We start from the raw sequence: 27,284 nt of genomic DNA, 5'->3' as shown, positions 1-27,284 counted from the left end.
GGAGGAAGCCACGGGGGGGCTGCGTCTGGAGTTCTTTCAGTCTGTGATGACACCCATATCAGATTTCCCTGCCTAGACTCTCTCAGGGGCACAGAAACTGAAACACACAGACTCAGCATTCAGCTGTTATCTTGGTTCTGGCAGCTTCGTAACTTAACTCCCAAAGAAGGTGGGAAGAAGTCAGCTACACACAGAGAGAGGAAAGGGCTCTCTAACCTACCTTATGAGGTTTTTTTGTATGATCTTCTAGCCCTGTGCCTATTCCCAACCTTACAGACAGAAAATGAGAGCCACTCTTTGCTGTAGATATGAAAGCTGACAGGACAACGGAGTTTAGAGGACAAGGCATTAATCAAGGCTGCATAGAGGGTTCAAGAGTCATGAGCCCTGTTGGGAGGAGAGCTGAAAGATTCGAGGAGTTCCTCAAGAGAGGTAGGAGCAAGGCCGCTGGAGAAGGCTTTGCTGCACAGCTGATTTGGGAGGCAATGTGATGAGCTAGTAGAATAGGAGAGAACAGGCCTGTTTGACAGGGACCTCAGCGGAAATGAGTGTGTGTTCCAGGAGGTAACAGGACACAGGCAGCCCAACAGTGGGTACTTAAAGAAGAGATCACAGTGATGGTCTAGGACCCAGGAGCTCTGGAAAGGAGGAAGACAGGGAGTAAGGCAAGAAGGACCCAAGGCCTGAGCATCTACAGAAGGTACCCAGGAGCTGAGGACAGACTGCAGAGGACTGAAGGAGGAGGATGTGGGTTTTGCCTAGAGCAACGTGTTAACGTGATGATGGACAGTCAAGGTGAAAACTTCCACAGACTCTGGAAGGAAGCTGACAGTACACAGACACGGTAAGGCCAGTGTCCCGCTTTGGGAAATGAACATCGCTGAGGTGACAGCTGGAGAAATGAGATCAGATGAACGAAAACACAGAAGACAAAAGAGGACGAGAGGACATTGGAAAGTGCTCACGAGGGGATAGAAGTGATGAAGGAACGTTGAGTGATCCGTGTGGCTGACTTAATAATGACTAAATAAAGTGCCCGGTGCTCTGTAGAAACAGTCACAAACATGAGATAAAGCTATAGCCTTTAAAACAGAGGCTGGGGTAGGAACCAGAGGGAGGAGGCAGATTACCTCAGGTGGGGTCAAAAAAGGGGAGGATACGGAGATCATCTGGAGAACAAAGCTGGGAGAGGAAAGGTTTGGAATGGCATGGACTTAAGGACAGAGGCTCTTGGGTAAACTCATGTACCCAAATAAGAGATATGAAGCAAATCTTTGATCCCTGAAATTGCAAAAATTGGGTGACTTACAGAGACACCCTGTACTGGCTGTTTTTGTGTGTCCACTTGACACAAGGTGGAGTTATCACAGAGAAAGGAGCTTCAGTTGAGGAAATGCCTCCATGAGATCCAGCTGTAAGGCATTTTCTCAATTAGTGATCAAGGGTGGGAGGTCCCCTTGTGGGTGGTGCCATCCCTGGGCTGGTAGTCTTGGGTTCTATAAGAAAGCAAGCTGAGCAAGGCAGAGGAAGCAAGCCAGAAAGTAACATCTCTCCATGGCCTCTGCATCAGCTCCTGCTTCCTGACCTGCTTGAGTTCCAGTCCTGATTTCCCTTGGTGATCAACAGCAACCTGGAAGTGTACGCTGAATAAAACCTTTCCTCCCCAACTTACTTCTTGGTCATTATGTTTGTGCAGGAATAGAAACCCCGACTAAGACACCCCCCCCCCCCCACCCAATGAAGTAGATGATATGTTGATACGAGAGACGGCAGGGCTGAGCGCTATCTGGGGAAGATGTCTCTGCACCCTGGATGGTTTCATGTTATGCTAGGCAGTGTGGTGGATTAAGTAATATCTGTCCCACCTAGCCTCAGACATTTGAATACTCAATCTCTAGTTGGTACTTTTAGGATGTCTGGCCTTGCTGGAGAAAGTGTGTCACTGGAGGCAGGGTTGGAGAACTGAAGAACCTAGTTCTAGTTTGCTCTCTGCTTCCTGCTCACATTCAAGATGTGAGCTCTCAGCTTGCTTCCCCAGCCACCACCATGCCTGCTGCTTCCCTACCACGATGTACTCTGAGACCACTAGAATAGCAAACCACAAATTGCTTTAATTGTGGTACTTAATCCCAGTAACAGAAAAATAACTAATACAGGTAGAAACCCCTGGATATGGCATTCTCAAAGCTACCAGTGCCTAATGTGTGTTTCAGTTCCTAGTAATTGGATGAGTTTTTATGACATAGAAACATTGTTTTGTTTTGCCATAAAAAAAAAAGATACTTCCACCACTTGCTGAAATCACACTTAGAACAAAAACCTTCATCAGCTCCTTAGACACACAAGTCAGCTTTTATATTAAGAAAAAAAAAAAACCCACTGTGTGCAAAACAAAACTTTCTTTGCTTGTGCAGGAAACTCATGGCTTTGATTCTAATTTCTGTAACCGTTCGTAATGGTTGAGTCACGTGCCGGCTGCTTGTGTATGAAGTAAACTCTTTATTGGAGACCAATTCAAACACCGTAGTAGAAATTGCTCCAGCCTGGCTGACCACTTACACTGAGTCTCACAGTTCCTGGTGTCAGTCAGGATGATTAAGAGGGAAACGTCATCACTAAACTCATACTTTAAATGTTTGCAAAAAATACACTTCATAAAATGAATGAGTTCAAAGTATTCAGGTTAGAAATTTGGGTTAAAATGATGGTGCCAACTCAGGCTTCATAAAAATAATGACTTCCATCTTTCCCACGGTATCTGCTATTTTATAAACCTACTAGACAAGCCGAGTGGCAGCTGAATACAGACTCAAAGAATCACCTCAGATCCTTGCACCCTTGACGTTGGTCATAGAGAGAAGAACGGTGGCCCAGTCCCTGTTAAGGACCTACCTGTGCACCTCCCAGTGTCCCCTGAGTTGGGCCACATGAGGAAAATGCCTTTTAAAATGCAGCATCTTCTTGTCCAAAGCGGCTCTCTTTAAAGGAAAGGTTTGTTCTCACTGGTCCTCTTGGAGATCTGGCTGACAGTTAAGACTCAGAGTCAACTCTCAGAGCCAAGTGACCAGGCATGGTCAAGACACATCTTCCTTTCCAGTGAACTCTGATCTTACTGTTTCAACGTATTTCAGGCCCACTTTCTAAGTGAATGAAACTAGAAAAAAATGCCTTAATCTTACCCTACCCAACTCAACAGCTCCAACAACAGCCTGTCTTAAATTCCATTTTTTGTTTTCCTTCAGATCAAGTCAGCTACCACTGATGACCTCCACTGAAGAGAAGTGTTTGTCCTTCCAGGCTTTTGAATGCAGACAATTTGGAAGACTGAAACCACCAGTCTTTCCTCTGCCTCAGGCAGTCAGCCTCACAGAACCCCACAGGCTCACACTACTTGGAGCCATGCTGTGTCCAGGTGCTCATGCCAAATCCTGGCTCCTTGGCAAGCAGTTTCCCAGGACAGGTGCTTCTTCTCTGGGATTTAATTGCCTGTGAGAATGTTGTTACATCTCCCTCCATGGCTCCCTCATAGACATAAGCTTTCTTCCATGCGTGTCTGGCTGCCTCTCAGCTAAGACAAGACAATTAACCCCTACACCTGACTTTGGTTTTCAGAGACATGATCTTTCTACTTAACCTAGGCTCGTCTCCAACTCACAAATTCTGCTTCAAACTTGAACTCACACACTTAGACCTGAAATAGGTTTTTTTTTTTTTCTAAATAAAGGAAATGTAGAAATGTATGGGCCTAAAGGGTAAAAGAAGGCAGAGAAACAAAGATATTTTTTGAATTGTTTGAAAAAATATGCCTTTCCTGTTTTTATTTAAAATCAGTAACATTGTTTCCAAATGATGAACTCACTGTAGAGTGAATGGACATCAAAGCAGTTACAATATTTTATTTCTAATCATATAATCCTCTTCCAATATCGGAGGAGAATACCCTGTAAGTTACATCAGAAGAGGAATCCAATCTACCATTTCAATTACAGTTCCCAAGAACATGTTTGTCGGTTGGTTTGTTTGTGTTCCGTTATAGGGAGATGCTTGCCTGAACTGCATGAACTGTCTAAAGCGAAGGGCAGAGTGGATGCACAGCTCTCAGCTCTCAGCTCTCAGCTCACAGTGTGAAGTGTGCGGTTGCCAACCAAGCTCTGGCATCGCACAGAGATGAAACAAGGGTTCCAACGTGACTCTGGATTCCTCTTCTGTTGTAACTTAACAGGGGAATGGCTGTTCTCCTCCCATATTGGAAGAGGATTATATGGCTAGAAATAAGAGACAGAGACAGCTTTGATGTCCATTCACTGCACAGAAGCCAGAGCATGCTTGTTGGATCTCGTCCCATTGGCACTGTGGGGACATTAAGTTTAGAGAATGTTCCTAACATTAAAATTCTAGTACAGTGAGCACCCTCCACAGAGGAAAGATTCAGCAAATAATGAATAAGTAGAATGACCCAAAAGGAGGGGAAGCTGTAAGCATTTCCTTTTTAAAATTCAACTTACTATGGACCAAAAATTCAGGATCAGAGCAATAACGGTGGCTGCGTGTTTATGCACCTGTGGCATATGAAGGGATGTACACGTAGCTCACACAGACTAACATATTCAACACTGTCCATGCTCCTCTGATATGTGTATAGTCATATTTCTAATACCATTATTATTTCAGGAATATCGAGTATTCAGAAATATAGGGTGTTCAAATGCAAATGATAAAAGCTGTAGGGGAAAAGTTGAACGGTCACTTATTGAAAACTTACTTTGTGATGACCTAAATGGAATCTTATGTATTTATTTACTATCTATTCATTCATTTGCTTATTTAATTATTGTGGTCCTGGGAAGAATCACGCAGCCCTGTACATGGTAGGCAAGTGCTCAGCACTCCAGAGCTACTGTTACACCTTCTATTTTCCTTGAGATAGCATCACACTATACAAACTACATGGCTGTCCTTGAAGTTCTGATTCTCCTGCATCAGCTTCTTGAGTAGCTAGAAATACCGGGTGATGCCCAGCATCTATTTCAAATTTAAATGTATTAGTACCAAATACTTGCACGCTGATGAAATAATGCATGTACAATATTTATATTGCTAACCCATCTGGTCTCTTAGCCATCTTCACATTTTGGTTCTAAGGATTTCAGGCAATGTATTATTCTTTTACAGCAATATTTAATGCAGTAAAAAAAAAAATTTTACCACAACAACAAAAAAAAAAAAAAAAAAAAAAAACTGGATGACTCTTCAGAATACTATGTAAGTAAATTTGCCTCAGTTTTGCCCTGCATATTTTTCCCTCTTGAGGATTTTGAAAAGAAGAAAAAAGGAATAGTTAGCATCCATGATTCATATTTGTAAGGAGGAGCTAGTCGAAGACAGATGCATGGAGCTCAGTGAGCATGCTGGTCACCAATCCCTTCAAAGGGAGCGGTGCGTGTTCAGCACAAAGGACAGTGCTCCATCCTCCTCCTGTTTTTGCCTCTTCTCAGGAAGCTAGCTGGCTCTTCTTGAGATGGAGCACAAAACCCCACAGGCTGCTGCCGGTTCCTTGTCACCACTAGTACCTCCATGAAGCACATTCTTTACGAGAGTCCTAAAGGCAAAGTGGCTGCAGGATCTTTAGCAGGGCACTTGAGAGAGAAGAGTGCCATGGGAGAAATACACTCCGATGCTCAGGATGAGAGACTACTTAGGCCCACAGCCTGCTGGACTGCAAGCTGGACACTAGTGGGAAATGAAGATCCAAAGAGTTCTAACGAAGAAGCCTATAGCTTTCAAAGGTACCTTAGTCCTAACCCCAGCCTGAGAACCTGACACACCATTACTGGTCAGTCATAGCAGCACCTCCTGACTGGGACTCTCAGCATGCCCTTCCACCCAAACTTCATGCCATAGGCCATGCATTCCTTCTAAGAGATTCACATATTTGTCTGAAGAATCACAAGAGGAAGAACTCTAAACTATGGGGGAAACAATGCCCAAGTGTTCTTCAGACTGCCACAGTGGCATGGTTGTAGGGAAATGCCTTTTTATCCTGGTATCAAGATTCCACCCACAGGTCTGGAGAGATGACTGCTCTTACAAAGAACCTCTATTTGATTCCCAGCACCCATGTGGCAATTTTTAACCGTATGTAACTCCACTTCCAGGGAGTTTTCTGTCCTTCACAGACTCCAGTAACATACAGTATACACACAGACATGCAGGCAAAACACCCAAACACATAAATCATTTTCAAAAGCTTAAAGCATTCTTTTGCCATGTTGTCCAGCAACTTTAAGTGAACTGAAAACATTTTGCCCAGACAAGTTAACAACGGCAGTCCACAGAAAAACCGACACACTGGTATTTAATGTCACTTAATTTAGGATTGTCCAAGGTTGGAATCTACCCAGATGCTTTTCATGGGTGCATGGATGCGATGGTTAATCTTCATTGCTGACTTGATATTAGAGCACTTCCCAGGAGGATTAAAGGTGGAGAGAAGAGGCCCTCACACTTTAATGTAGATAGCACCATGTCCTGCCCTGGGTCCTGAGCTAAAGGAGAAAGAGAGAAAGCCACCTGCACACCAGTATTCCTTTCTCTGATTCCTACACTGAGATATTAGCTGTTCACATTTCTACCACCACAGGGATGCCAGCTGCCATGCCTTTCAGCCATGATGGGCTATATCCTCAAAATAAATCCTTCCCCGTTAAGTTTCTTTTGACAGGAATTTGGAGACAGTAAAAAGAAAAATAACTAATGCAACTGATAAACAAATCACTGGCCCTGGAGAGAATGGAACCAGCCACAGAGCCAAGAAAAGACATAAAGGAACCACCAGTGTGTCTTGCTAAGTGAAAAAGATGCCAAGCTAAAAAGGCCACTCACCATTTCCTTCTGACAGATGACATTCTAGGGAAAGCAAAGCTATGGAGATAATTATATATCAGTGGTGTGAGGCTGGTCAGATGGCTCAGTGGGTAAAGGGGCCTGCTTCTAATTTAACAACCAAGATCCCAGTAGCAAAAGAGAGAACAAATGACTTCAAGTTGTCCTCTGACCTCCATACAAGTGATGTTTGAAAAGGAGACATGTTCTGTTTCATTCGCCTAAGTTCTGGTCCATTCTGAGTGTGAGCTAACAGTAGTGTTGTAAATTCTGTACCCATGCCAACACTGTAACACCATCATAAAAATACCATTAATATAATCATTGCAACAAAGGTCTTAGCACTTAGTGACTGTCAGGAAAAAAACCCACACAGAATGACAATTTATTAATCATGTTATCTACAAAATTTTATAGCCCCATATGATTCTATAAAGTAAATGAGTTGACTATATGATATCCAATTTTAAAATTCTAGTGTTGAGAATAAATGGTAAAAGGAAATATAAACCAATGTAGTGGGGAAGGCTTCCAATGCAGAAGCTGCTCTCGAGCAGTGGTTCTCAACCTTCCTCATGCTGGGACCCTTTCATACAGTCCATGTTGTGGTGACCCCAACTATAAAATTATTTTCAGTGCTATTCCATAACAGTAATTTTGCTATGAATTGTAATGTAAATATTTTTAAAGATAGAGGTTTGTCAAGTGGGTCACAAACCACGGGTTAAGGACCACTGCTCTGAAAGGTAGGAAAAAACACCAAAAAACAAAAAAATACAAAAAACACAAACAAACCACACCTGAGATTAGAAATTACCTCAACTCAAAATAACACCTGTGGCTTGCCAGCCCTGACTTTTCTCACTGTGGTTAAAGTACCTTCTATCAGAGGTGAACATGAGATATAAAAGTCAGGGTAGGAATCCCGACACACCACAGAGAAAGTCCCTAAAGCCCAGAGGACAGCAACATTCCTCTGGAAATAACCTCAACTGCATTCCACATGGAAACCTCAGGAACACACCATCCACGATGAGACCCAGCTCTCCTTGGGTTTTCTGACCCATATGACTCCATTAGAAGCCCCTTGTTTAACATCAGAAAGTGCAATTCTCAGTTTTTTCTGCATAAAGCCCACTGTAGCCAAAGGCATAGGCATTGACCGTGTCCTTAATACAAACCTCATCTCCCAGGAGAATGTGACAGTTAATAGATAGGCCTGGTTTCATGTTACTAAAAGAATAGCAAGGTCAAACCGTAGTGTGGATCCATCCAACAAACACTGGATGCCCAGGACAAAGGAGTCAGGCTCTGCAGTATACCTGAAGAGTTTACAAAAGTCCAGATCTTTCTCACATCCAAGGACACCAGAGCAACAGTTGAACAGACATCTTGTTGGACTTTCATATGCTAATTACATAGAGTAACTGGTGAAAACTCATGAATAATGTAGTCAAAGAGTAAGTGAGTGGGGGCTTCCAATCCTCTCCAGTGGTATCCATCATCAAAGCAAGAGGCATGGGGATTCCTGGCCTCTGGAATGATGTTTCCTTACAGAGAAAGTACTCACTTCAACCTACTGCACCTTTCTTTCGTGCGTGCTTCAATGGTGCTGTATGTAAGGACTGACCTCAAGTGGGACTGGACTGGAATGAGAAAGTCTCCTGAGAAAGATTTGACTCCAGATCCATGCAGTATCCGGCACATGTCTGCCCCCAGCGCCCAGGAAACATTGATTGGCCATAAGGTAGCATGCAGATGAGACTTCACACTCAAACAAAAATGTCTCCCAGTATCCAATCCCAACCGGGGTCTCAGTGGGTTCCTGAAACCCATGTACCAGCAGCCCTGTACCATTTAGCCTACTTCTCTTTGGGGGTCATGTGAGAAAAGACATTTCTGTTTTAAAGAGCTTTGTCAAAAAAAAAAAAAAAAAAAAAAAAAAAAAAAAAAAAAAAAAAAAAAAAAAAAAAACCCTAGATGATTGAAGATCTTCATTTCACCGAGAGTCACACAGGCTACATAAAATTAAAGCATATACATATTCATTTCATTGACAACACACCCACACACTGAGATATACACACTAGAAAAACTAAACTGCACGCCACAGAAGGCACGGTGCAAACTGAGGGAAATGAGGAACAAATGCTCACAAATGCTTACAGCTCGGTTCTACGGAATTCCTGAGTAAACTAGGCTGACGGAAAAGGGGAAATCGGGTCCCGAGGAGAGGGAGCAGCAAGGAAACAAACACATGTGTGAAAGTCATGTGACCTGCAAGGACATCAGAGTACACTCGCTGACCAAACATCCCCTAAACCAGAGATGATGCATGCAGCTGGCCCCAGGGCCTTGGGCTGCACCTGTGTAAGAGTAACTGATACCCAAGAAAGTACCACAAATACCCCAGCAGAAGGGACCCCTGATATTTTTCTTCAGGCATCTTGTATTCTGTGTGCTATCTATCCACCCATTAGAGGATGTGGCAGGTGGCTCTGGTTGGCTCTGGGGATATCTATAAGGGCATGTTTCTGCTATCGAGAGTGAAAACCAAGAGCACACAGATCCTCTCCTTCTGCCCTCTAAGCTGAGCAGGGCTCAGTGTGTAAGAAATCAACACACGGCACCCAGCTGGAGCAGTCCCTTTGGAACTGTGACCTGCTAGCAGCTCACAAGACAGCCTGCTGATGGTCAGTTCCACATTCCCCACACTGCCCCTAAAATGGTTGTCAAAGGTGTCACCTGAACAAGAGCAAGAGCTGTGTCTAAAGAAGGACCAATCACCCCATGCCTGGGTCTAGGCCGTGCTCAGTGACTGTCACAGTGAATGACAAAAGCCTCAATGTGGAGTGAGGGCAAATGGGCGGAAGCAGAGCGGTGATGGTCTTTCCAGTGCTGCAGAGTGGTCTTGGTGTTCACAGAAGGGCATCATCATATGCATATCCATGCATTTCACACGCCAGTGAACAGGAGGGCTTCCATGCTATCTCCCCTACACTGACTTCTTTAGAAATGAAGGGAATTGTAAAAAACAATGGGAGGTGACAAGAAAAATGTACGATTCAGTCTCTCTCCACCACTTCCCCCAGAAATCATTAAAAATAAAATAAAAGTTATGTCTTTCACTTGCTTCGCCTTATTTTTTACATCTGTGTATCAATGTTACAGTTTACTGCAGTGTTTCTCAACCTTCCTGATGCTGTGTGTGGTTCTTTAATATAGTTCCTCATGCTGTGGTGACCTCAACCATAAAATTATTTCGTTGCCACTTCATTAACTATAATTTTGCTATGTTGTGAATTATAAATATATGATATGCCGGATATCTGACATATGACCCGCCAAAGGGGTCAAGACCCACAGGTTGAGAACCACTGGGTTTACTGGTAGCATGGTGGGACCTGGTATAAGAGAGTGTGTATCTCTCCTCATGGAGCCCAGGTATGGGACTCGGCATCATTATCATCCCCAGGTTGTTTCTGATGACCGTCACCTGCCCTCCAGCCAGTACTTTCAAGAAGCCTGCCCTAGCAAATGGGGATTGGGAACCAATCACTCCTCCAGAAATATCCGTCTGGGCTGCATCGTTTTTTCCAGCAACTAAAAATGTTGTCACCATGTCAGCGGCAACAAATGCGTGTGTCTGAAGTGCAGAACAGTGCTATCCGTCATACTCTAGTAGGACATTCTTAGGCTTTGGTTTGCTTAGCAGAACTTTATTTCCATGAGGTATACCCCATGAGTCTTTCAAGGTCTGGACTCAGGGAAGGTATGAGAAGCCTGTAGCAGCACCCAGCCCACACGGAGCCCTGGGACTCTGAGCTGCATGGTCCCACTGCTTTGGATTCATTTCAAAATTTCTCCTCCACCCATTCTTGAAATACCATCTTTAAAGTCTAGCAAGGTACATTTCCAGAAGGAGCAGTGGCAGCAAGTCTGATCCCAAGGAGTAAGATCCCATCCTGTCCCATCCCAGGGGCGGTAACACTTCACACAATGAGCTGAACTGTTCTACACTGATCATTGATCAGTGGGCTGGAGGGCAGGTGAGTGTCAGCAGAGCCAAGCTGGGCATGGGTTGAGGATGATGACAATGCTGACTCCCATATCTGGGCCCCATGAGGAGAGAGATAAATTCTCTCATGTGCTAGGTTCCACCTCGCTGCCTGTAAGCCAGTGGTTCTCAACCTGTGGGTCACGACCCCTTTGGGAGTCAAATATCAGATATTTACATTATGAATCATAACAGAAAAATTACAGTTATGAAGTATCAATGAAATAATTTTATGGTTGGGGTCACCACGGCATGAGGAACCGTAATTAAGAATCACAGCATCATGAAGGTTGAACTTGGAGTAGGGACAGGACGAGAGTTCTGTACCCAGCCTACTGGGCCTTGTCCTCTGTCCCTGTCCTCATCTTCTCCCATGATTCCTTCACTTCCTTGCACTGAGAGCGTCCCCTCCAGCATTAGGGAAACACTGCTGTCTAGTGATGAAGCCTTAGCTGTGACCACGTAGCCATGAGTTCTCAGAAGCGGAGCAGATGGATGCTCATGTGGAGATGAAACAGTAAGAACTCTGTTCTTCACTTGTGAGACTACAGAAGGCTCTGGTCACCCTGAGGGACAACTTGGGAGACCCTTACAAAACTGAACATACCCAGACCACAAGCTCTTCTGGCTGGGCTTCTTGGTATTTACCCACAGAAGAGTTTATCCACATAGCCTTCCCAGGATACTCAGAACGGCTTCACTTAGAACTGACCGACTGGACATCTTTTAGTGGGTGGATAGCAAAGTGATATCCATCTAGAACATTGCTCAGCACTAGAAAGGAATGAGCTAGAGTCGCAGGAAGTTAAATAACGGTTAGATTTGAGCCAGAAGGTACGTGTACCAGGTAGCACATATAGTCAACAGGTGACCACAAAATCATGCCCTCAGAATGATGGGAGAGGCCCAGCTTGGTGCCTTCTAATCTGCAAATATAAAGAGAGAGAGCAAGATATATCTATCACCCACCAAACTCAAACACATACTACTTCTGTATGTGTGTGTGTGTATGTATGAGTGTGTGTGTGTGTGAGTGTGTGTGTTTATTTGTGTATGCATGCCACAGCTCACATGTAGAGGTCAGGTGGAGGTCAGAAGACTATTTTCAAGATTTATTTCTCTCATTTTACCATCTGGGTCCTAAGTATCAAACTTAGATAATCAGGCCTGGGAGCCAGTGCCTTTACCCGTAGCCAGATCACCAACCCCAGACTATACTACTTGTGGACCTTAGCAATCAGGAGACTCTATCTCTGTTATCAAAGAAGCATGGACAAGTGTGAGGGAACCGGCACATGATGCTCTGAGAAGGTGGTCCATGCCTAAGAGATACTGCATTAGAAAGAAGACATGAGCAAACCCTTCCTGTGACCACCACTGAAAGGTTGCACATGCAGATCTCTGATCAATACTGAGGCCCAACCTCAAGGCATGCAATTGCAACTCAGAGGCCAGTGTCCAAAGGAAGTTAAATCCCTAAGCCACAAAACTAGAGGGAGGAGGGTTTTGCCATGAAAGAGAAACAGAAAGTTCTTGAGGCGCTGTTTCACCCCTGCCCTTACGGAGCAGCTACTTTTACCCAATACATGCAGACAAGAAAGACATTTCACAATCGGCATTCTTCGCAGAGAACCGTTATGACTTTTTTTTTCTGGATGCTAGTCGGACAAAAATGCTAATCTTACTACCAGTCATGAATAAAATAATGATCTAATATGCAAATTTCAGGTAACAGCTGCATCTCCATAAACAACTTCCTGATTCAAAGTGTGAGCTCGAACATCAGTGAGTGCTGTGTGCACGGAGCCCAGGGATAACTGTGTTTTCAGCTGCTAGGTGCAGAAAGGAAGCACACATTAACATGTGGGGGTGTGACTGATTCAGAAATATCCCACACACTGTACACTGGCTGGAAACACACGGTGTGTAGGCGTCTGCTGTTATCTCAAGACTCAACGGCAATAGTCAGTCCAGCATCCTTCCTAAACACCTTTACCTTCTCTGACATCCATAGCTCTTCCTCAGCAGCCTTCCTTGTTCCTTCCACAGACCGCCTATGTGGGACACGAGGGATCAGGCATGTGTAAGGGGGGATGGGACGTGTCTTCATAGCACATCTATGAAGAAAAATAATGCTAGAAAGACCATGTTTTCTAATACAGTACAGAGGACTGCAGAGCTCTGCTCCCATGGTCAAGGATATTAGTTCAACAGCCTGCACTGACCGAACGCTTCACGAAATTCAGCAGACCCCACTGATGTGCAGACCCACTCACTAAAGGAGAGACAAAAATAAATAAATAAAGCTTGGGGGAGAGAGATTGCTCAGAAGGGGAAAGCACTAGCCTTGTAAGCCTATAACCCCAAGTTTAGTCCCCGGAACCCTTGTAAAAAAGCTAGATGCAATGTACAATCCCAGCACTACTGCAGGGATAGAATGTGAGACAGGAAACCAGGGCAGAAGCTCAGAGGGCAGCTGGACTAGATAGCAGATAGAATGCTGACCCCACCATAACAAGGTAAAAGACATGATCTCACTCCCTGGTCATCCTCTGACCTCCACACATCCACACATTCACACATTCACACACACACACACACACACCACGAAGTAAGTTTCAAAAAGCAATTGTACTTTATTTATATAAAATGACACTATTCTAGAAAGCAAAGACTGCACATGGTTTGGAAGTCATGTTTGAGAGCAGGAGAGAGAACTAAAGTTTGTCCAGAAAATACACAGTGGCCTGGAGCAGCATCACAGCGGGGCTGTGAAATGTCTGTCAGCTGTCATGCCAGAGACCTATGTGCACATGCTGTGGTTCCGTTTGCCAATGAACGCTGTCACAAAGTCGTACTTCATTTCTCCCGTTCCACCTTCTGCCTTAATTATATTGAAGCAATTTGGTTTAAAACAAAACAGCACACATTACTTAAAGACACTTAGTGCTGAGTAATGGATACACATGAAGGCAGGGTTTAAACTCAGGGAAAGAGCCAGTGGCCTGCTTCTCTGGCAGATGTCTAACTATGCTGTGATCTAAACATCTCACTAGGCTTATTTCCAGCAGCAGCCTCTGACTTGGGCTACAAATCCAACCAAAGGCTGGGAGATCCATGCAGTTGTGGGATGCAACATGTCATCCTGTGAGCTCTCTCAGTTGAGGGGCAAGGGTGATGGGTGGTTGTGGGGAATAAAATACTTGTTGCTCAGTGAAGCATAATTCAAAAGGCTGGGTAAAGTCAAACAGACTGGTCCTGGTGCAGGAATAGACTTAAGACTACAAAATCCCCTCTGGACATTGAGCTCCTGAAAATGACAGACCTGAGTTCTGGGGATAAAATTATGAATGAAGTAGTCGATATCCACCTGGAAACGGAGAAGCCAATGGCAGCTTCCCTCCGGACATGCTCAGTCCTTTGCAGAGTGTAAGTCCTCCCCGTGAAAACTCAGCCATTTATAACGGGGGATGGGGGATGTGTAACAGCCAGCGATTACCCAGATGCGGAGGCAACAACAAGTCTCTTAGGCAATGTTCCGGGAAGGGGCCAGATGTGGCCAGATGTGGACGTGCTCTTTAGAGAGGTGTGTTTCCTTTCCCATAGAAGAGCAAGAATGGAACGGAAACATGTCAACGGAGCAGAGTGAGAAGGAAGCATGTGGGGAAAGACTACACCCGGCACACCTCATCTCCATCCCTGTGGCTCACTCACCGGAGGCTGGGGATCAGACACATCAGCTGTACCAGCTACAGAGTTCCTTGCTGCAAAGGGAAAAAAATCCTTCCTGGCTGCTGTGAACCAGTTGGCTGGGTTCTCGGAGCTCCTTGTCAGACTGTGCACTCCAAAGCAAGCTTTATCCAGAGCCTCAGCAATTCCACCACACTTGCACACCATCTCCTCCCACAAAGCAGAGGAGGGCTACTTGGGGTAAGCACTAAATTAGTGCTTTGGAAGGGGCTTTGGTTATAAAGACCGGGCACAGACAGCACTTCCCAGCAGGCGTCCAGACCAGCACCTCTCCCCCCTTTCATCCTATTCAACTGCAGCTGGGAAGAGCTCAAAACCCTTTACTGCACTCAGCCACACAAAGGAAGCCCTCTCCGCAGGCTTCTCTCTCTTGCTAGCCTATGAAACACAGGTTTAATGACCTAAGGTCCCTGGATTTACTCATTCCCGGGGGATCACGGAACCCACAGCTCAGTTGCCACATCCTTGCTGAAATAAAAGGAAAGCCAGCCAAAACAGTGCTTGCAATACAGACTGCTCCAGTATCTGGTGACTATTGAAATGATGGTTAATTAAAGACAGAACTTGTCTGCCTAGGACAATACTGTAGTCCTGGATTGCTGTGCAAGACCATCTCCTCCAAGTCTCCCTGGATTGCAGTGCTCGTCTCCTGGCTGTCACTACCATCTATCAAGACATGAGTATTTCACTTATAAAAGCAGAGCAACCTAGGTCTATAAAACAGGGCAATGAAAGAAAAGAAAACATTTAAAACCATGCTGCAAAGTACAGAGAGGTAAGCAGCTGTCGGGTCAGCTGGTCGAGCGCTGATCAGTTAAGTATCATTTCCCAGAGGCCACAGAACTAGTAAAGTCTACATCCAAGACACGGAAAGTGAGAAATGAGTCACCTTTGACTTACCGAAGCGAGACTCCTGCTGCACGCTTTGCAGCATCCGAATGTGAAGTGCAGGCAGCTCCTCAGCAGATGGGAAGCTGTGCACGCAGGGGCACTTCAACCTCACTGCAAAGGAAGGAGGAGGCCGGGGTGACCAAGTGAGTGGTCACGGCTCCAGTCAGCCTTGGCTTGGACTAGGCAGCCACGGTACTCTGCAAAACAGGCACACTGCAGCACGGTGGCAGGCATAGGATCCCTATGTATGTCCCATATATTCAAGCGTAATAGAAAACATGGATCTGGAGTGGATTCCATGTGGATATGGGGGCTGCCTGGCACTGAGCGTAAAACGCAAGCTCTCTGCTGGTAACAAAATTAGCCATGGAGATGGACGCCTTGATTAGAGCGCAGTGCCGTCCCCTGGGACAGCAATTACGGAGAGCAGGTGCTCTGTCTCCTGCTCTTTCAGATAAATGCCTATAATCTCATTTCACAAACGATCCCTATTTAGACAGGAGCCACCTATTGTGATGATATCATTTGCTCTAGTAGCCATAAATGGGCAACTTCCTACGGAGCGTCACAGAGCTGACGACACAGGTCTTCATAAAAGTGAGTGGGCAGGGTGTTCGGAGAGGCCCGTCCACATGAGCAGCTCATGCTGAAGGTTCCGAGCCCCCTGGCATCTGAGAAGTTGCAGGGGAAGAGCAAACCTTCCACTCTAGTCTTTCAGTACGGGACTGGGATAAGAACCAACTGTACGCAGGAGGAGAAAGGTGAAGGCAGATCAGAGACCCCCTGGCATCTACACATCCTTATACCTGCTTCCACTGCAGGTGTCCTGGTAGAAAATAACCTTTTTTATTCCCAATGAAGGTCTGGGCCTTTGATGATTGCTGTTCTTTGAAGTACAGAACCTCCACCCCAGGAGGCAAACACAACACACAAGAGTCCTAGTGGAGATGAGGGTGTGATCTGATAAAGACATGGAGAACCTTATGCGCCTGATGGGTGGCCAGATGACTATGCCTACAACCTCACTTATTGGCAAAGTAACTTTCTCTAAAAGCACATGCAAAATAACCAAAGGGCTTGGATTTGTTACCGTTTTGGATTCCTCCACCGACATGTCTACAGACGCAGTGGCTGGTGATGACCAAGGATAAGAGAATAGTCATTAAGCCTGGCCACTGCACAAACACTGCAAGAGACATCCAGGAATACTGTCCTAGTAAAACTTCCATGGACCTCCCTGAATTACTCCAGTGGCCCAAACAGCTCCCTTGGAAAAGGCATGGGTTCTGCTAGACAATGCACTCTTCATAAGACTGGCTTAGTACAGGACACACTATGTTTAAACCAAATTAAACTAAAAATGCATCATGGCTCAACAATTTAAGCTGCAAAGTTTATAGTGTGCTACTACTGGTCTGAGTGAATTTGCTTTTGGACCCCAGTGGGAATCTCTGTTGAGGTTACTAGGTATAAAGGAGTAACCCCAGATCTCATAAACTTGCTTTAATAGCCATGATAAAAACAAAACAAAACCAAAAAAACAGTAAACTTGGGCTGGAGAGGTAACTCAGAGGTTAAAGAGTACTGACTGCTCTTCCAGAGGTCCTGAGTTCAATTCCCAGTAACCACATGGTAGCTCACAATCAGCTGTAATGGGATCCAATGACATCTTCTGGTGTGTCTGAAGACAGCTACAACGTACTCATATACATAAAATAAATAATTAAATCTTAAAAAAAAAAAAAAAACACACCAGTAAACCAATACAGACCTTCTTCAGTCTGCCTCATGAACATACCTGGTTACTAGAAAGAATAACTAACGATACATATACTTCCTCTCAGTGGACACTGAAGACCTCTTTCAGGAAAGTAGTCTGCCTGCTACAGGATGTGCTGGTGTCCCTCAGCAAGGAGGTTGTCTTCATCATTGGAGTAGGTTAAATGCCTTCCTCCATGTCCACCCTGCAAATCTATGTCCACTTGAGTCCTCAGAATACCATATTAATTGGAAATAGGTCTTTGTAAACATAATTATGGACCTTGAGATGAGATCACTCTCTAATTAGGTAAGACAGGCATCCCAGAACACTGACATCAATTTGAAGACAGGCAAACAGATTATACTAACAGATCTACAGCCAAAAAAGCATCAGGATCTCCAATCACTACTAGGTTCTGTAAATAGGCATGGGATGTACCCCTATATCCTACAGAATGAACCATTCCCTCAGCCTGTACCTCACATTCAGACTCTGGTCTCTAGAGCCAAGAGAGAATTAATACCTGCCATCTTCGTCACCAGCCTATGGCGCTACTCCCTGCTGATCACTCAGAAATCCATATTAGGCTCTGGAGAATCTTACAATGATACCACAGGGAAATGATTCAAGCAGGACTCAGGTCTAGGATCTACCCTTTCTTCAGTACATCTTGTCAGTGGCTCCTTGCTATTCAGATGTTTCCCAGTTCATTGAAGACCACAGGACTAGAGTCTCCAGTCATTAAAACAACTGACTCAAATTCCAAAGAAAATGATAGTTAATGCTATGCCCCTCTCCACACCATGTTCCTCCAAGCCCTGCTTACTGATGGAGTGAGTACCTTTCTGCCTTAGGAAGTTACCTTTTCCTGGTTTTTTTATCATTATCCAGAATCCATGGATAATGAATCCATCCACTACAGTTTTCCATAAGTAGGAAGGATGCCCAGGTAATATTGAAATGGAAGGGTGGGCCTGAGGTAATGATGAAGTGGGAGAAGGAGCTGAAGTTATAATGAAATACAGGGTGAGGGGCTGAAGAGATGGCTTAGTGGTTAAGAGCACTGACTGGTCTTCCAGAGGTCCTGAGTTCAATTCCCAGCAACCACATGGTAGATCACAACCATCTGTAATGAGATCTGATGCCCTTTTCTGGTGTGTGTGAAGACAGCTACAGTGTACTCATATAAAATAAATAAACAAACAAATAAATAAATAAATAAATAAATAAATAGAAATACAGGGTGAGACCTGAAATAATGCTTACATGGAAGAGTGGAGTCTGGGTTAAAGATGAAAGGTGAGTGAGCCTTGGAGTACTGAATAACTAGGAGTAGAGGTGCCTGAGGGAATGAGGGAACGAAAGGGTACAGCCTGGGGTAAAGTTGACACAGGAGAGTAAAGCCTGGGATAAGAAGAACCCTGGGAGGGCACATGGGGTAAGGATGCCACTGGATGGTGGGGTTTGGTGAGAAAACAGGATACAGCATTACTGGCTTCATATTCAACAGGTTATCTGTCAAGTGGTGAAAAGAGAGGACAGACTAGATCAGAGCAAATCTTGTAAGTGTACCAGAAGAAAGAGGAAAATCTAACCAGCAGAAAGAGGAAAATCCAACCAGCAGAAAGAGGAAAATCCAACCAGGAGGAAGAGGAACATCCAACAAGGAGGAAGAGGAAGCAGAATGTCTAACCAGGAGAAAGAGGAACATCTAGGCACCTTATACTAAGGGTTCCCCAGGACCATGTGATTTGCTCATCTGCCTGCTGAGAACCTAAGGGACAGTACTATTTGTACCTTATTTCACAGAGGGGAGGAACCAAACCACAGCCGAGCCATCTGGATCAGAAGTAGTTCTAGAACCAATAGGCTCCTGTCCAGTACACAGTCCCATCTCATACAGAAAACAGAGACCAGGGTGGTCAGCAGCACAGCAAGCCTGGTAAACAACTGGGTTATCCTAGAGAGGAGTAGGAAACCATCATAACCAGGGTGGCCTGAGGCACCTGACATATGTAGGGTCAGCAAAGCACAGCTGGGACGAGCTATGGTACTGCCGGGGTTGGGTTCCTGTGTGACAAAGCCAGGTGTCTACGAACTCACCAACGGAGGCATGGTTGGGAGTTCTGAGACATCTGTGGCTTGTCTCTCTAATAGGAGTTCTGCCCACATCTTCTTAGACAGACATTCTCTTTCTCACTCGACATCTAGTCCAGTTATAACCACTAGATACTGAATAAAGATTTGCCAGAACCTTCCATGCTTTCAGATGGCAGTTGCTCACCATCTCGTGTGAGGCAGACATGAGTACTTGTTTCTGTCAGAGAAACTGACAAAGCTCCTAGGAAATCTGCACAGAGCCCCACAAGATATGGTCCTTGATTTCTAAAGCAGTAGTCAGACAAATGCTTAAATATCACCAAGAAGTCACTGTCTCTCTCAGATCGACTCAAAACAACCAGAGGATGGACAAGCTCATCAACGAGCAGTTAAACAGCCAACTTGGGTTGCTGACTGAAATTGAATGTCAGCTAAGTTTAGGAAGTCAGTATGACCACCCAACTCAACTTCCTTTCTGTCCTTTGCTGACCTGACTCCCATTGCTAAAATACCTCCAGATTGTTGAAATTTCATCCCGGGCTGATTTGGAAATCACTGTTCATGGCTGCACAAAGCTATTCTCAGTAGTCCATCAATGAATTTCACCTCTCAGAGTGAGTTCTGGAGGTGGATGAAGCCTACTTCCCTAATGTAGACAGTTGTGGCACGGGGGGCAGGGCAGGGTTTGTCAAGAATGCAGCCATTTCTTACAGCACAGGTGACAACCTTCTTGTTAAGCACCCATGTTAATTTCTTATTCTCTGGAGCAAAGACAAAATATAAAAACAACACCCGTTGTTGGTAAATTAGGTCAAGAGCCAACCACCCCCTGTGCAAGGCATTGTGAGGCTGAGCACGGGTATAAAGCATCTGGCCTTAGAGCCACTGAGTCCTCTGAAGCTCGCTGTCAATAGACTTCACAATCAGGGGTTCACGCAGGACCACAAGGAAAGGAAAGCATGTGCTCATGTTTTATGCAACCGCTGGTGTCTGGTTCCTAATCCAGAATGAAGGATTTACAAGCTGGTAAACAGCAGAGTCGGAATGTCAACACCTTTCTTCTTTCAATAGCCTTAAGCACCAACAGCTCAACAAGTAGTCTGTTTTGCTGCATTAAATTAAAGATTAGCTGCCTACTCTCTCCTGTTGGTATCAATGAACATATTCACAATTTTCAAAGATGAAAGGCCACAAGCTGCTTGCAAATAAATCTCACTTGGAGCAAATCACCCCACAGGATCTGGTGTGCCTGATCCCTGTTTACATCTACAGAGAGCCGGCACTGATACTCAGAATGGAGATTCCTAATCTTCTTTCAGAAACAGACAGGAGAAATCAAGAGAGATTTCATCAATTCATAACAGTGAATTTCAAACAGTAAATCAACCACACAGTTCTTAGGGTAGTATCATTTAGAGGTGGGGGGGTAATTAAATAATTAAGATTTACCCCCTTGTTTATAAACAATAAAAAATTAATAAATAATGATACAGTGAACTTGGAGATAAAGCAGCATTTGAATATCTGGTTAGCATACATTTCCTATATGCCAACTTTAACTGTGATTATTAGAATGAGCAGATCTTAATTTATTTGTTTTTTTTTGTGATCACCTATATTAACAGCAATTAGCTAGTTTGATCATCTTAACTTAATGCATATACAACGAGGACTGTGAAAGTCCTGGTGTCAAATTTATTCTCATATTAAGGACTTTCACAGGTTCTAAGCATAAAATTTCACAAAGACAGTCCCACAGCTCCAAGGTAGTTTCCTAGAGTAAAATGGGTACCTTACAATAGACTTGCCAACCTGACAGACAGTGTGACTCCACAAGGCCCGTGAGATTACCAATGCCATGTCTCTTCAGCTTCCTCAAAGGTGGTTACAGTTTCGACTCAGAGAAAATGAAAGCAGAAGGTTCAGACTGGATTTAGAATTTATTTATTGAGATGGTTGTTCAATGCTTTTGAAAATTCAGAAACATATTCACATTAATTCTCCTGCTCTGACATGGGCAGACAGTTTTCTTCTTCTGCAAGAGGAATATCAGAGCTCTGTGTTGGGGGGTGGGAGGGGGAACGCTACTTATGAAGCTACTATCTGGCAATGACAAACTTAGTACCCAGCCTGCCCTGTGCCAGAAGGTACAGACTAAGGCACAGTAGGAGAGGGATTCCACAGGTACATCAATCAGAGCCCCACTCACCTTGACCCAGATGTGGCCTACAAGGCACATGATCTCAAAGTCAGGTCGAATGTTCTGTTGGTTTAAGAAAATACAAACCTCCTCCCATCCCTCTGTAATCTTATTTAACCAAAAGAGAAGACAAATGACTCCTTGAATTATAGATTCAAACTTCTAAAAGTCCTAAAATTAAGACTAAAAAGGATTAGTGAATAAGCTAAGAAAGTGAAAAGAAATAATGCAAAGAACCTGAAATGAAGCAGGGGAGACACAAAACTCAACCTCCTGGACAGAAAAGACAAGGATAAGAGAAGTGGACAGACACACAGCTAAAATCACAGATACTGTGAGGCATGGTTGTCTACAAAAGCCAGGCCTTCTACAAAAGTACTCCATATAGAACACTTGAAACACTACTGGATCAAAAAACATAACTGGGAAAAACATGGACAGCTTTTCCATCAGCAAGATTTATAACTGTTTGTGTTCTCTAATGCTATTCAGAATTACCTTAGACAGCTATATGATGGAGAGATACTCTGACGAGGACAGTCATTCCTGGCAAAGACTACATTTGGAGTTACCAACAAATATGGTCTCCCAAGGACATATGCTTCCTGCACTTCACATCACCCCATAGGCTGCCAAGATGACCACATGGTATCTTTCCAAACATTTTTTTATACAGACAAACAATTACTGTTCCCTTCATCTGAAGACCAAAAACACCAGGAAGTCATTGAATGTTTCCAAATTACTCTCCCAAGTTAAGGCAAAAATGTAATCAGTTTGCCAGTTTGGCAAGTTGAAGATAAAATTTTTTTAATGAACCTGACTTCATTGTGTGGTCAAAATGCATCCTGTGATTAAATAGCACATGCTGTGATCATCTGGTTTTACGAAAATGTCTATTGCATGGGGTTAATTCTTAGCACAATGCTTTAGGGAAGATCGATACTTGGTAAACATCTGAAATTCATCATAACACAAGTAACATTCTCTGTGCATAGCCTTAACATTTGTTGCTATAGGAAACTATATTTAATTTTGTATGTGCAATTTGTATTCAGTGAGGAGAAACTATTTTTGTGCTACTGGTGAAGAAGGCTGTTATTATTTTGTTCTGGTGCTTTTACCAAAGCAAATAAAAGCATTAATGAAAACATTTGATAATAACAAGTCCAGGTAACTTATATTTTTTTCCTTTTTAACTTGGTTATTTGGAAGTAACTCACTCTCAGTACCTAAAAAAGTTTTTTAGACTACAGCAATGCAATAGCAAAACAGCAATACTTCAAACACCAAAAATCCAGATACTCGTAGTGATCTTCATTTCTCCTGCGAACAGTGCTTTTTTTTTTTAACTTAAGTTGAGCAGTCACCCATTATCCAATTATTTCAGTGCAAAAGAGGAAGAGAGGAATGAATGATGCTATGTATGTTTATTTAATTATATATTGATAAAGAAACCCATGGAATATACAAAACCTTGTAGAACTATAATATATTCTTATAACAGTCTAAGATAACTCATTTAATACAGACTTTAAAACAGAGAAACTTTCTAAAAAAAAAAATAATCCTGGGTTTGAACACATGGCTCAGACATTTATGCACATATTTGAGTGTGAATGTGTTTAATATGTGTCTACTCCAGTCCAGAAAACAAAATGTGCACCAATAAGGCCGTTCTCCAAGAAACAGTGATGCTCATCTTGGGCTACATTTTCAGCACTTTAAGTGTGGACAGCTCCAGGCAGTCATCAATGGTAAGCGAACAGAATTATCAAGAGTCAGGGCAAGTTTGCTGATGAACTTACCACACAGTTCATTGCATAAAAACGCCCCCAAAAGTAAAATTTCTAAAAAAAACAAAACAAAACAAAACAAAACAAAAACAAAAAAACAAAACAAAACAAAAACAAACACCTTTACTTCTTTTGAAAAACATAAACTTTGGTCCTAAAAAAATTTTTTAAAAAGTAGTTGTGATTATTTATAACAGAAATATTAAAGTTTGATATTATAATAATTTTTTTGCTGCTTACTATCCTGCTACAGCTACTTGCTTTGTTGCCATGGCAACATGCTGCTAGTATCCAACATCTGAGGCAGTGAGACTATGCTTCTTGACAATTACACCCAGGAACTATATTGCTCCTTAACACCATACACGGTCACCAAATTTCTATGGCTTTGGAGTCTCTGCTTAGTGATTTTTCCAAGACAAAACCATCATTCTTGATCCTTTCTCTCTATGGGTTACATAAAGATTTTCCACTTCCTGTATTTTAAAATGACTGCCCTCAAAGACTCCAGACTGCCTGAGACCAGAACAAGGTTTCATAGATCCCTCTTCCATCCAGATTCTCTGTCTGGGGACCCTGGCTTCTCCCACAAGGCTTCCTTCTGAGTTCATGACCCTCTTAGTTTGGGCATATAGGAAATATTTTATTGTCTGTTATCCTAAAATTCAGTACAGAGCAATTTTATGGAGAAGGCATTTACATACTAGAAACCCAAGGGAATCAAACACTAACAATTTGTCCAAGTTGATCAGCCAGTCTGCAAGGAGACAGCTCCAGATACAACTCGGTACATCAGACTTTGTGGCCTCCACTCCTTCCATGACTCTTTCCTGCCACCCCAAATCAAAAAGCACACAGCATCATTTAAACATAGAAAATTTTCACATTTTCTTGTTTGTAAATATATGTGCATATTAATTTAAGTGTAGGTGTGAACATCAATTACCTTGACAATGATATGAACGGTTAGGAAACAGGTTAATTAGGACCACAGTTAAATTGATCTTGATAGATTCCTACATGTGTTTAACCTGCTCGTGGCTTGGTTTCTGAATAGACAGGCACTTGGGGAAGGAAAATGAGTCTGAACATCGAGACTATGCATTCATTCTAACTAGTCCCCGCCTCCTAACAGGCTCTGCTGTTGTCCAGTGTGTTCTAGGTGCTTTCAGAAGTCTCACAGCCTCTGGAACAAGCCCTGTAGCTCATTTATAAACAAGCCCACTATAGATAACAAGGCCTGAGAGGCCTCCCTGCAGTTACCTAGGTAAATTATTCAAATTGCTTGGTCAGTCACAAAAGGCCAGGAAATGCCCATGCTGTCTCCTTTCATGCATTTACCCTTCAAGCCTAAGTCAGAATGTCCTCTCTGCCTCCATCCTGGGACTGTCAGTCCAGTGGGCTCTTCCACACAGTTCCTACAATGTAAAATTTACTCAAAACATCACTGTCCCTCCTTTCCTCATTCCCTTTCCTAAATCTCTGGACAAACAAGTCCTGTCACAGTGCTGCCTGCCTTGTAGTAAAATGACCTATTCTGCTGTGAATGGTCCTATTTCACTGTGTTCTAGGTTGGGGGTTACAGGTCATTTAACTGTGAATATTGATGGCGCCTGATGTGGTTTCCTTATGAAAAATAAGTCTTAGCTTTGGAGGGAAGAAAAAAAAGAAACAACTGAGGAAGGAAAGGAAAGGGTTGCAGTGTCCTACTGAGAGGGACGTGGCTGCAGACACCACCCAGAGCCTATAGGACAGCCCCGCCCCAGGGAGGCTTGAAATGGGCAGGACACAGGATGACTTCTCCTTCCTCTGGCTGCTGATGGGAAGAATGGTCCTATAACAAACCCAACAGCTGGAAGAAGCTGCTGTGTGATGTCCTCACAGAGATCCAGAATCCAGAGCACTGAGTAAACAAACACAGTGTCTCTCCACTGCCTCTCTTCACAGGCTGCCCATAACAGACACCACTAGGGAACAAGAGAAAACACAAACTTACTCCATCCCACCACAGGTATCCAGTCAAAGTCTTGACAGTGAGCTGGCTCAACACCCAAGTCCCCTAAGATGATGTAAGGCAGCAGTTCTCAACTTGTGGGTCATGACCCCCAAACAGATACTTACATCCTGATTCACAACAGCAGCAAAGTTACACTTATGAAGTAGCAAGGAAAAATAATTTTATGGCTGGGGAGGAGGGGTCACCAAAACATGAGGAACTATATTAAAAGATAGCAACATTAGGAAGGTTGAGAATCACAGATTATAAGAGGTAAGCTGCAAACAACCTGAATATTAAGAGGTCTGGTTTTTAAAAGCTATACCATGTACATGGAACATTACTAAAGACGTGGAGTAAGAGTGTGAACAGTTACATTTCCATGGTTATAAGTCAAGGTTAATTTTTAAAAGTTGTTTGGAACTGTTTGGAATTACACACACCATTAGCTTCTTCATTCTCTGAAATGAGTAGACATATGGATCTGTAAATCAACATCCGTGTGTGTGTGCTCATGTGTCTGTCTGTAGGTCTGAACTCATGTGCACATGTCTGTGTTCATGAATGTAAAGGCATATTCATTTCTGCATTTGCATGTACATGGCCTTATTTCTATGTACACATTTCTAGGTGAACTTTTTGGTGTATGTGCCTACATTCATGTGGGCTCTATGTCAATCTTTACACATGCATGTATCTGTGTCTGGTCTACATTCATGTGTTTGTTTATACTCATGCACCTGTCTATATTCATGTAGGCTATGCCAGTGTTTGTACATGCATGTGCCTATGTTTACACACATGTCTACACTCACATGGGTTATGTCAGTATTCGTGCATGTATGGGTCTGTGTGCAGGTATGTGCATTCGTGTTTGTCAATGTTTGTGTATGTGTCTCTGCTTGCATGCATCTGTGTTTGTGTGTTCTTGCACTCAGGTTTATGCATATGTCTCTGTGTGCATATGCCTGTACTTCTTCTGCTTATGTTTATACATTTTTCTCTGTATGCACTCATCAGCATTCATGTGTTTTACATTCATGTTTATGCATGTGCCTCTGTGTGCACACATCTCTATTTATGTGTTTTTGTTTATGTGTCTATGTGCACACAGGTCTATACTCATATGTGTGCCTGAGGGGGGGGGGGGTTTTTCATTCTGAAATCAAATCTTGAAAACTACCTCTTGTGGCTATTTTGTAGATTATATAACAAGAGAGTATTTTCTTTTTTTCTGCATAGCTGATCTTTATAAACTAAAGAATATTTAGACAACCAGAAAAAACATACAAATTTGATTTTTACAAAGGAGGAAAGAAAGACAAACTTTTATCTCTATGAAGGAAGCATGAAGAGCATTTACAAAGAGACATTCAGTGTGTGCTGACTACACACTCACATATACTGAGGTCTGAGTTAAGAAAACCCTCTGGAGCGAGCCCTGGAAGAAAATGCCTAGATGAGGACATTAAAGTCTGTGATTTTAAGGACACTAAAGCTGTACAGACACTTTCATTTTCAATGGTTTCCTTTTTAATACTTCTCACAATTCATTTAAAAACTGCATTGCCGACGGTGGTGGCGCACGCCTTTAATCCCAGCACTTGGGAGGCAGAGGCAGGAGGATTTCTGAGTTCGAGGCCAGCCTGGTCTACAGAGTGAGTTCCAGGACAGCCAGGGCTACACAGAGAAACCCTGTCTCGAAAAACAAAAACAAAAACAAAAAAAAGCAAAAACAAACAAACAAAAACAAAAAAACAACAACAAAAACAAAACAAAACAAACAAAAAAAACCCTGCTGCATTGCTTGAGAAATTTAACAGATGAGAGCTATAAAGACCTGTGTGATA

General features: G+C 43.3%; 1 protein-coding gene across 3 annotated transcripts in view; it reads right to left on the bottom strand.

The window, feature by feature from the left end:
* Dlgap2 (DLG associated protein 2) overlaps positions 1-27,284 on the bottom strand; it is a 735,414-nt gene that overhangs the window by 442,105 nt on the left and 266,025 nt on the right. The window contains exon 1 of one of the 3 annotated variants that reach the window (XM_076913867.1): positions 15,590-15,676. The exons of the other annotated variants lie outside the window; for them this stretch is intronic. Within the exon in view, the coding sequence (XP_076769982.1) occupies positions 15,590-15,623 (34 nt within the window). The 5' untranslated portion in view covers positions 15,624-15,676. Of the gene's footprint in view, positions 1-15,589; positions 15,677-27,284 lie in introns of those variants that run through there. 3 annotated transcript variants of the gene reach the window in all.

Source organism: Arvicanthis niloticus, chromosome 16, assembly GCF_011762505.2.
Source record: "Arvicanthis niloticus isolate mArvNil1 chromosome 16, mArvNil1.pat.X, whole genome shotgun sequence".
In the NCBI taxonomy this organism is placed as follows: domain Eukaryota; kingdom Metazoa; phylum Chordata; class Mammalia; order Rodentia; family Muridae; genus Arvicanthis; species Arvicanthis niloticus.
The sequence above is the reverse complement of the archived record's forward strand: the minus strand, read 5'-3'. Positions and strand labels throughout refer to the sequence as shown.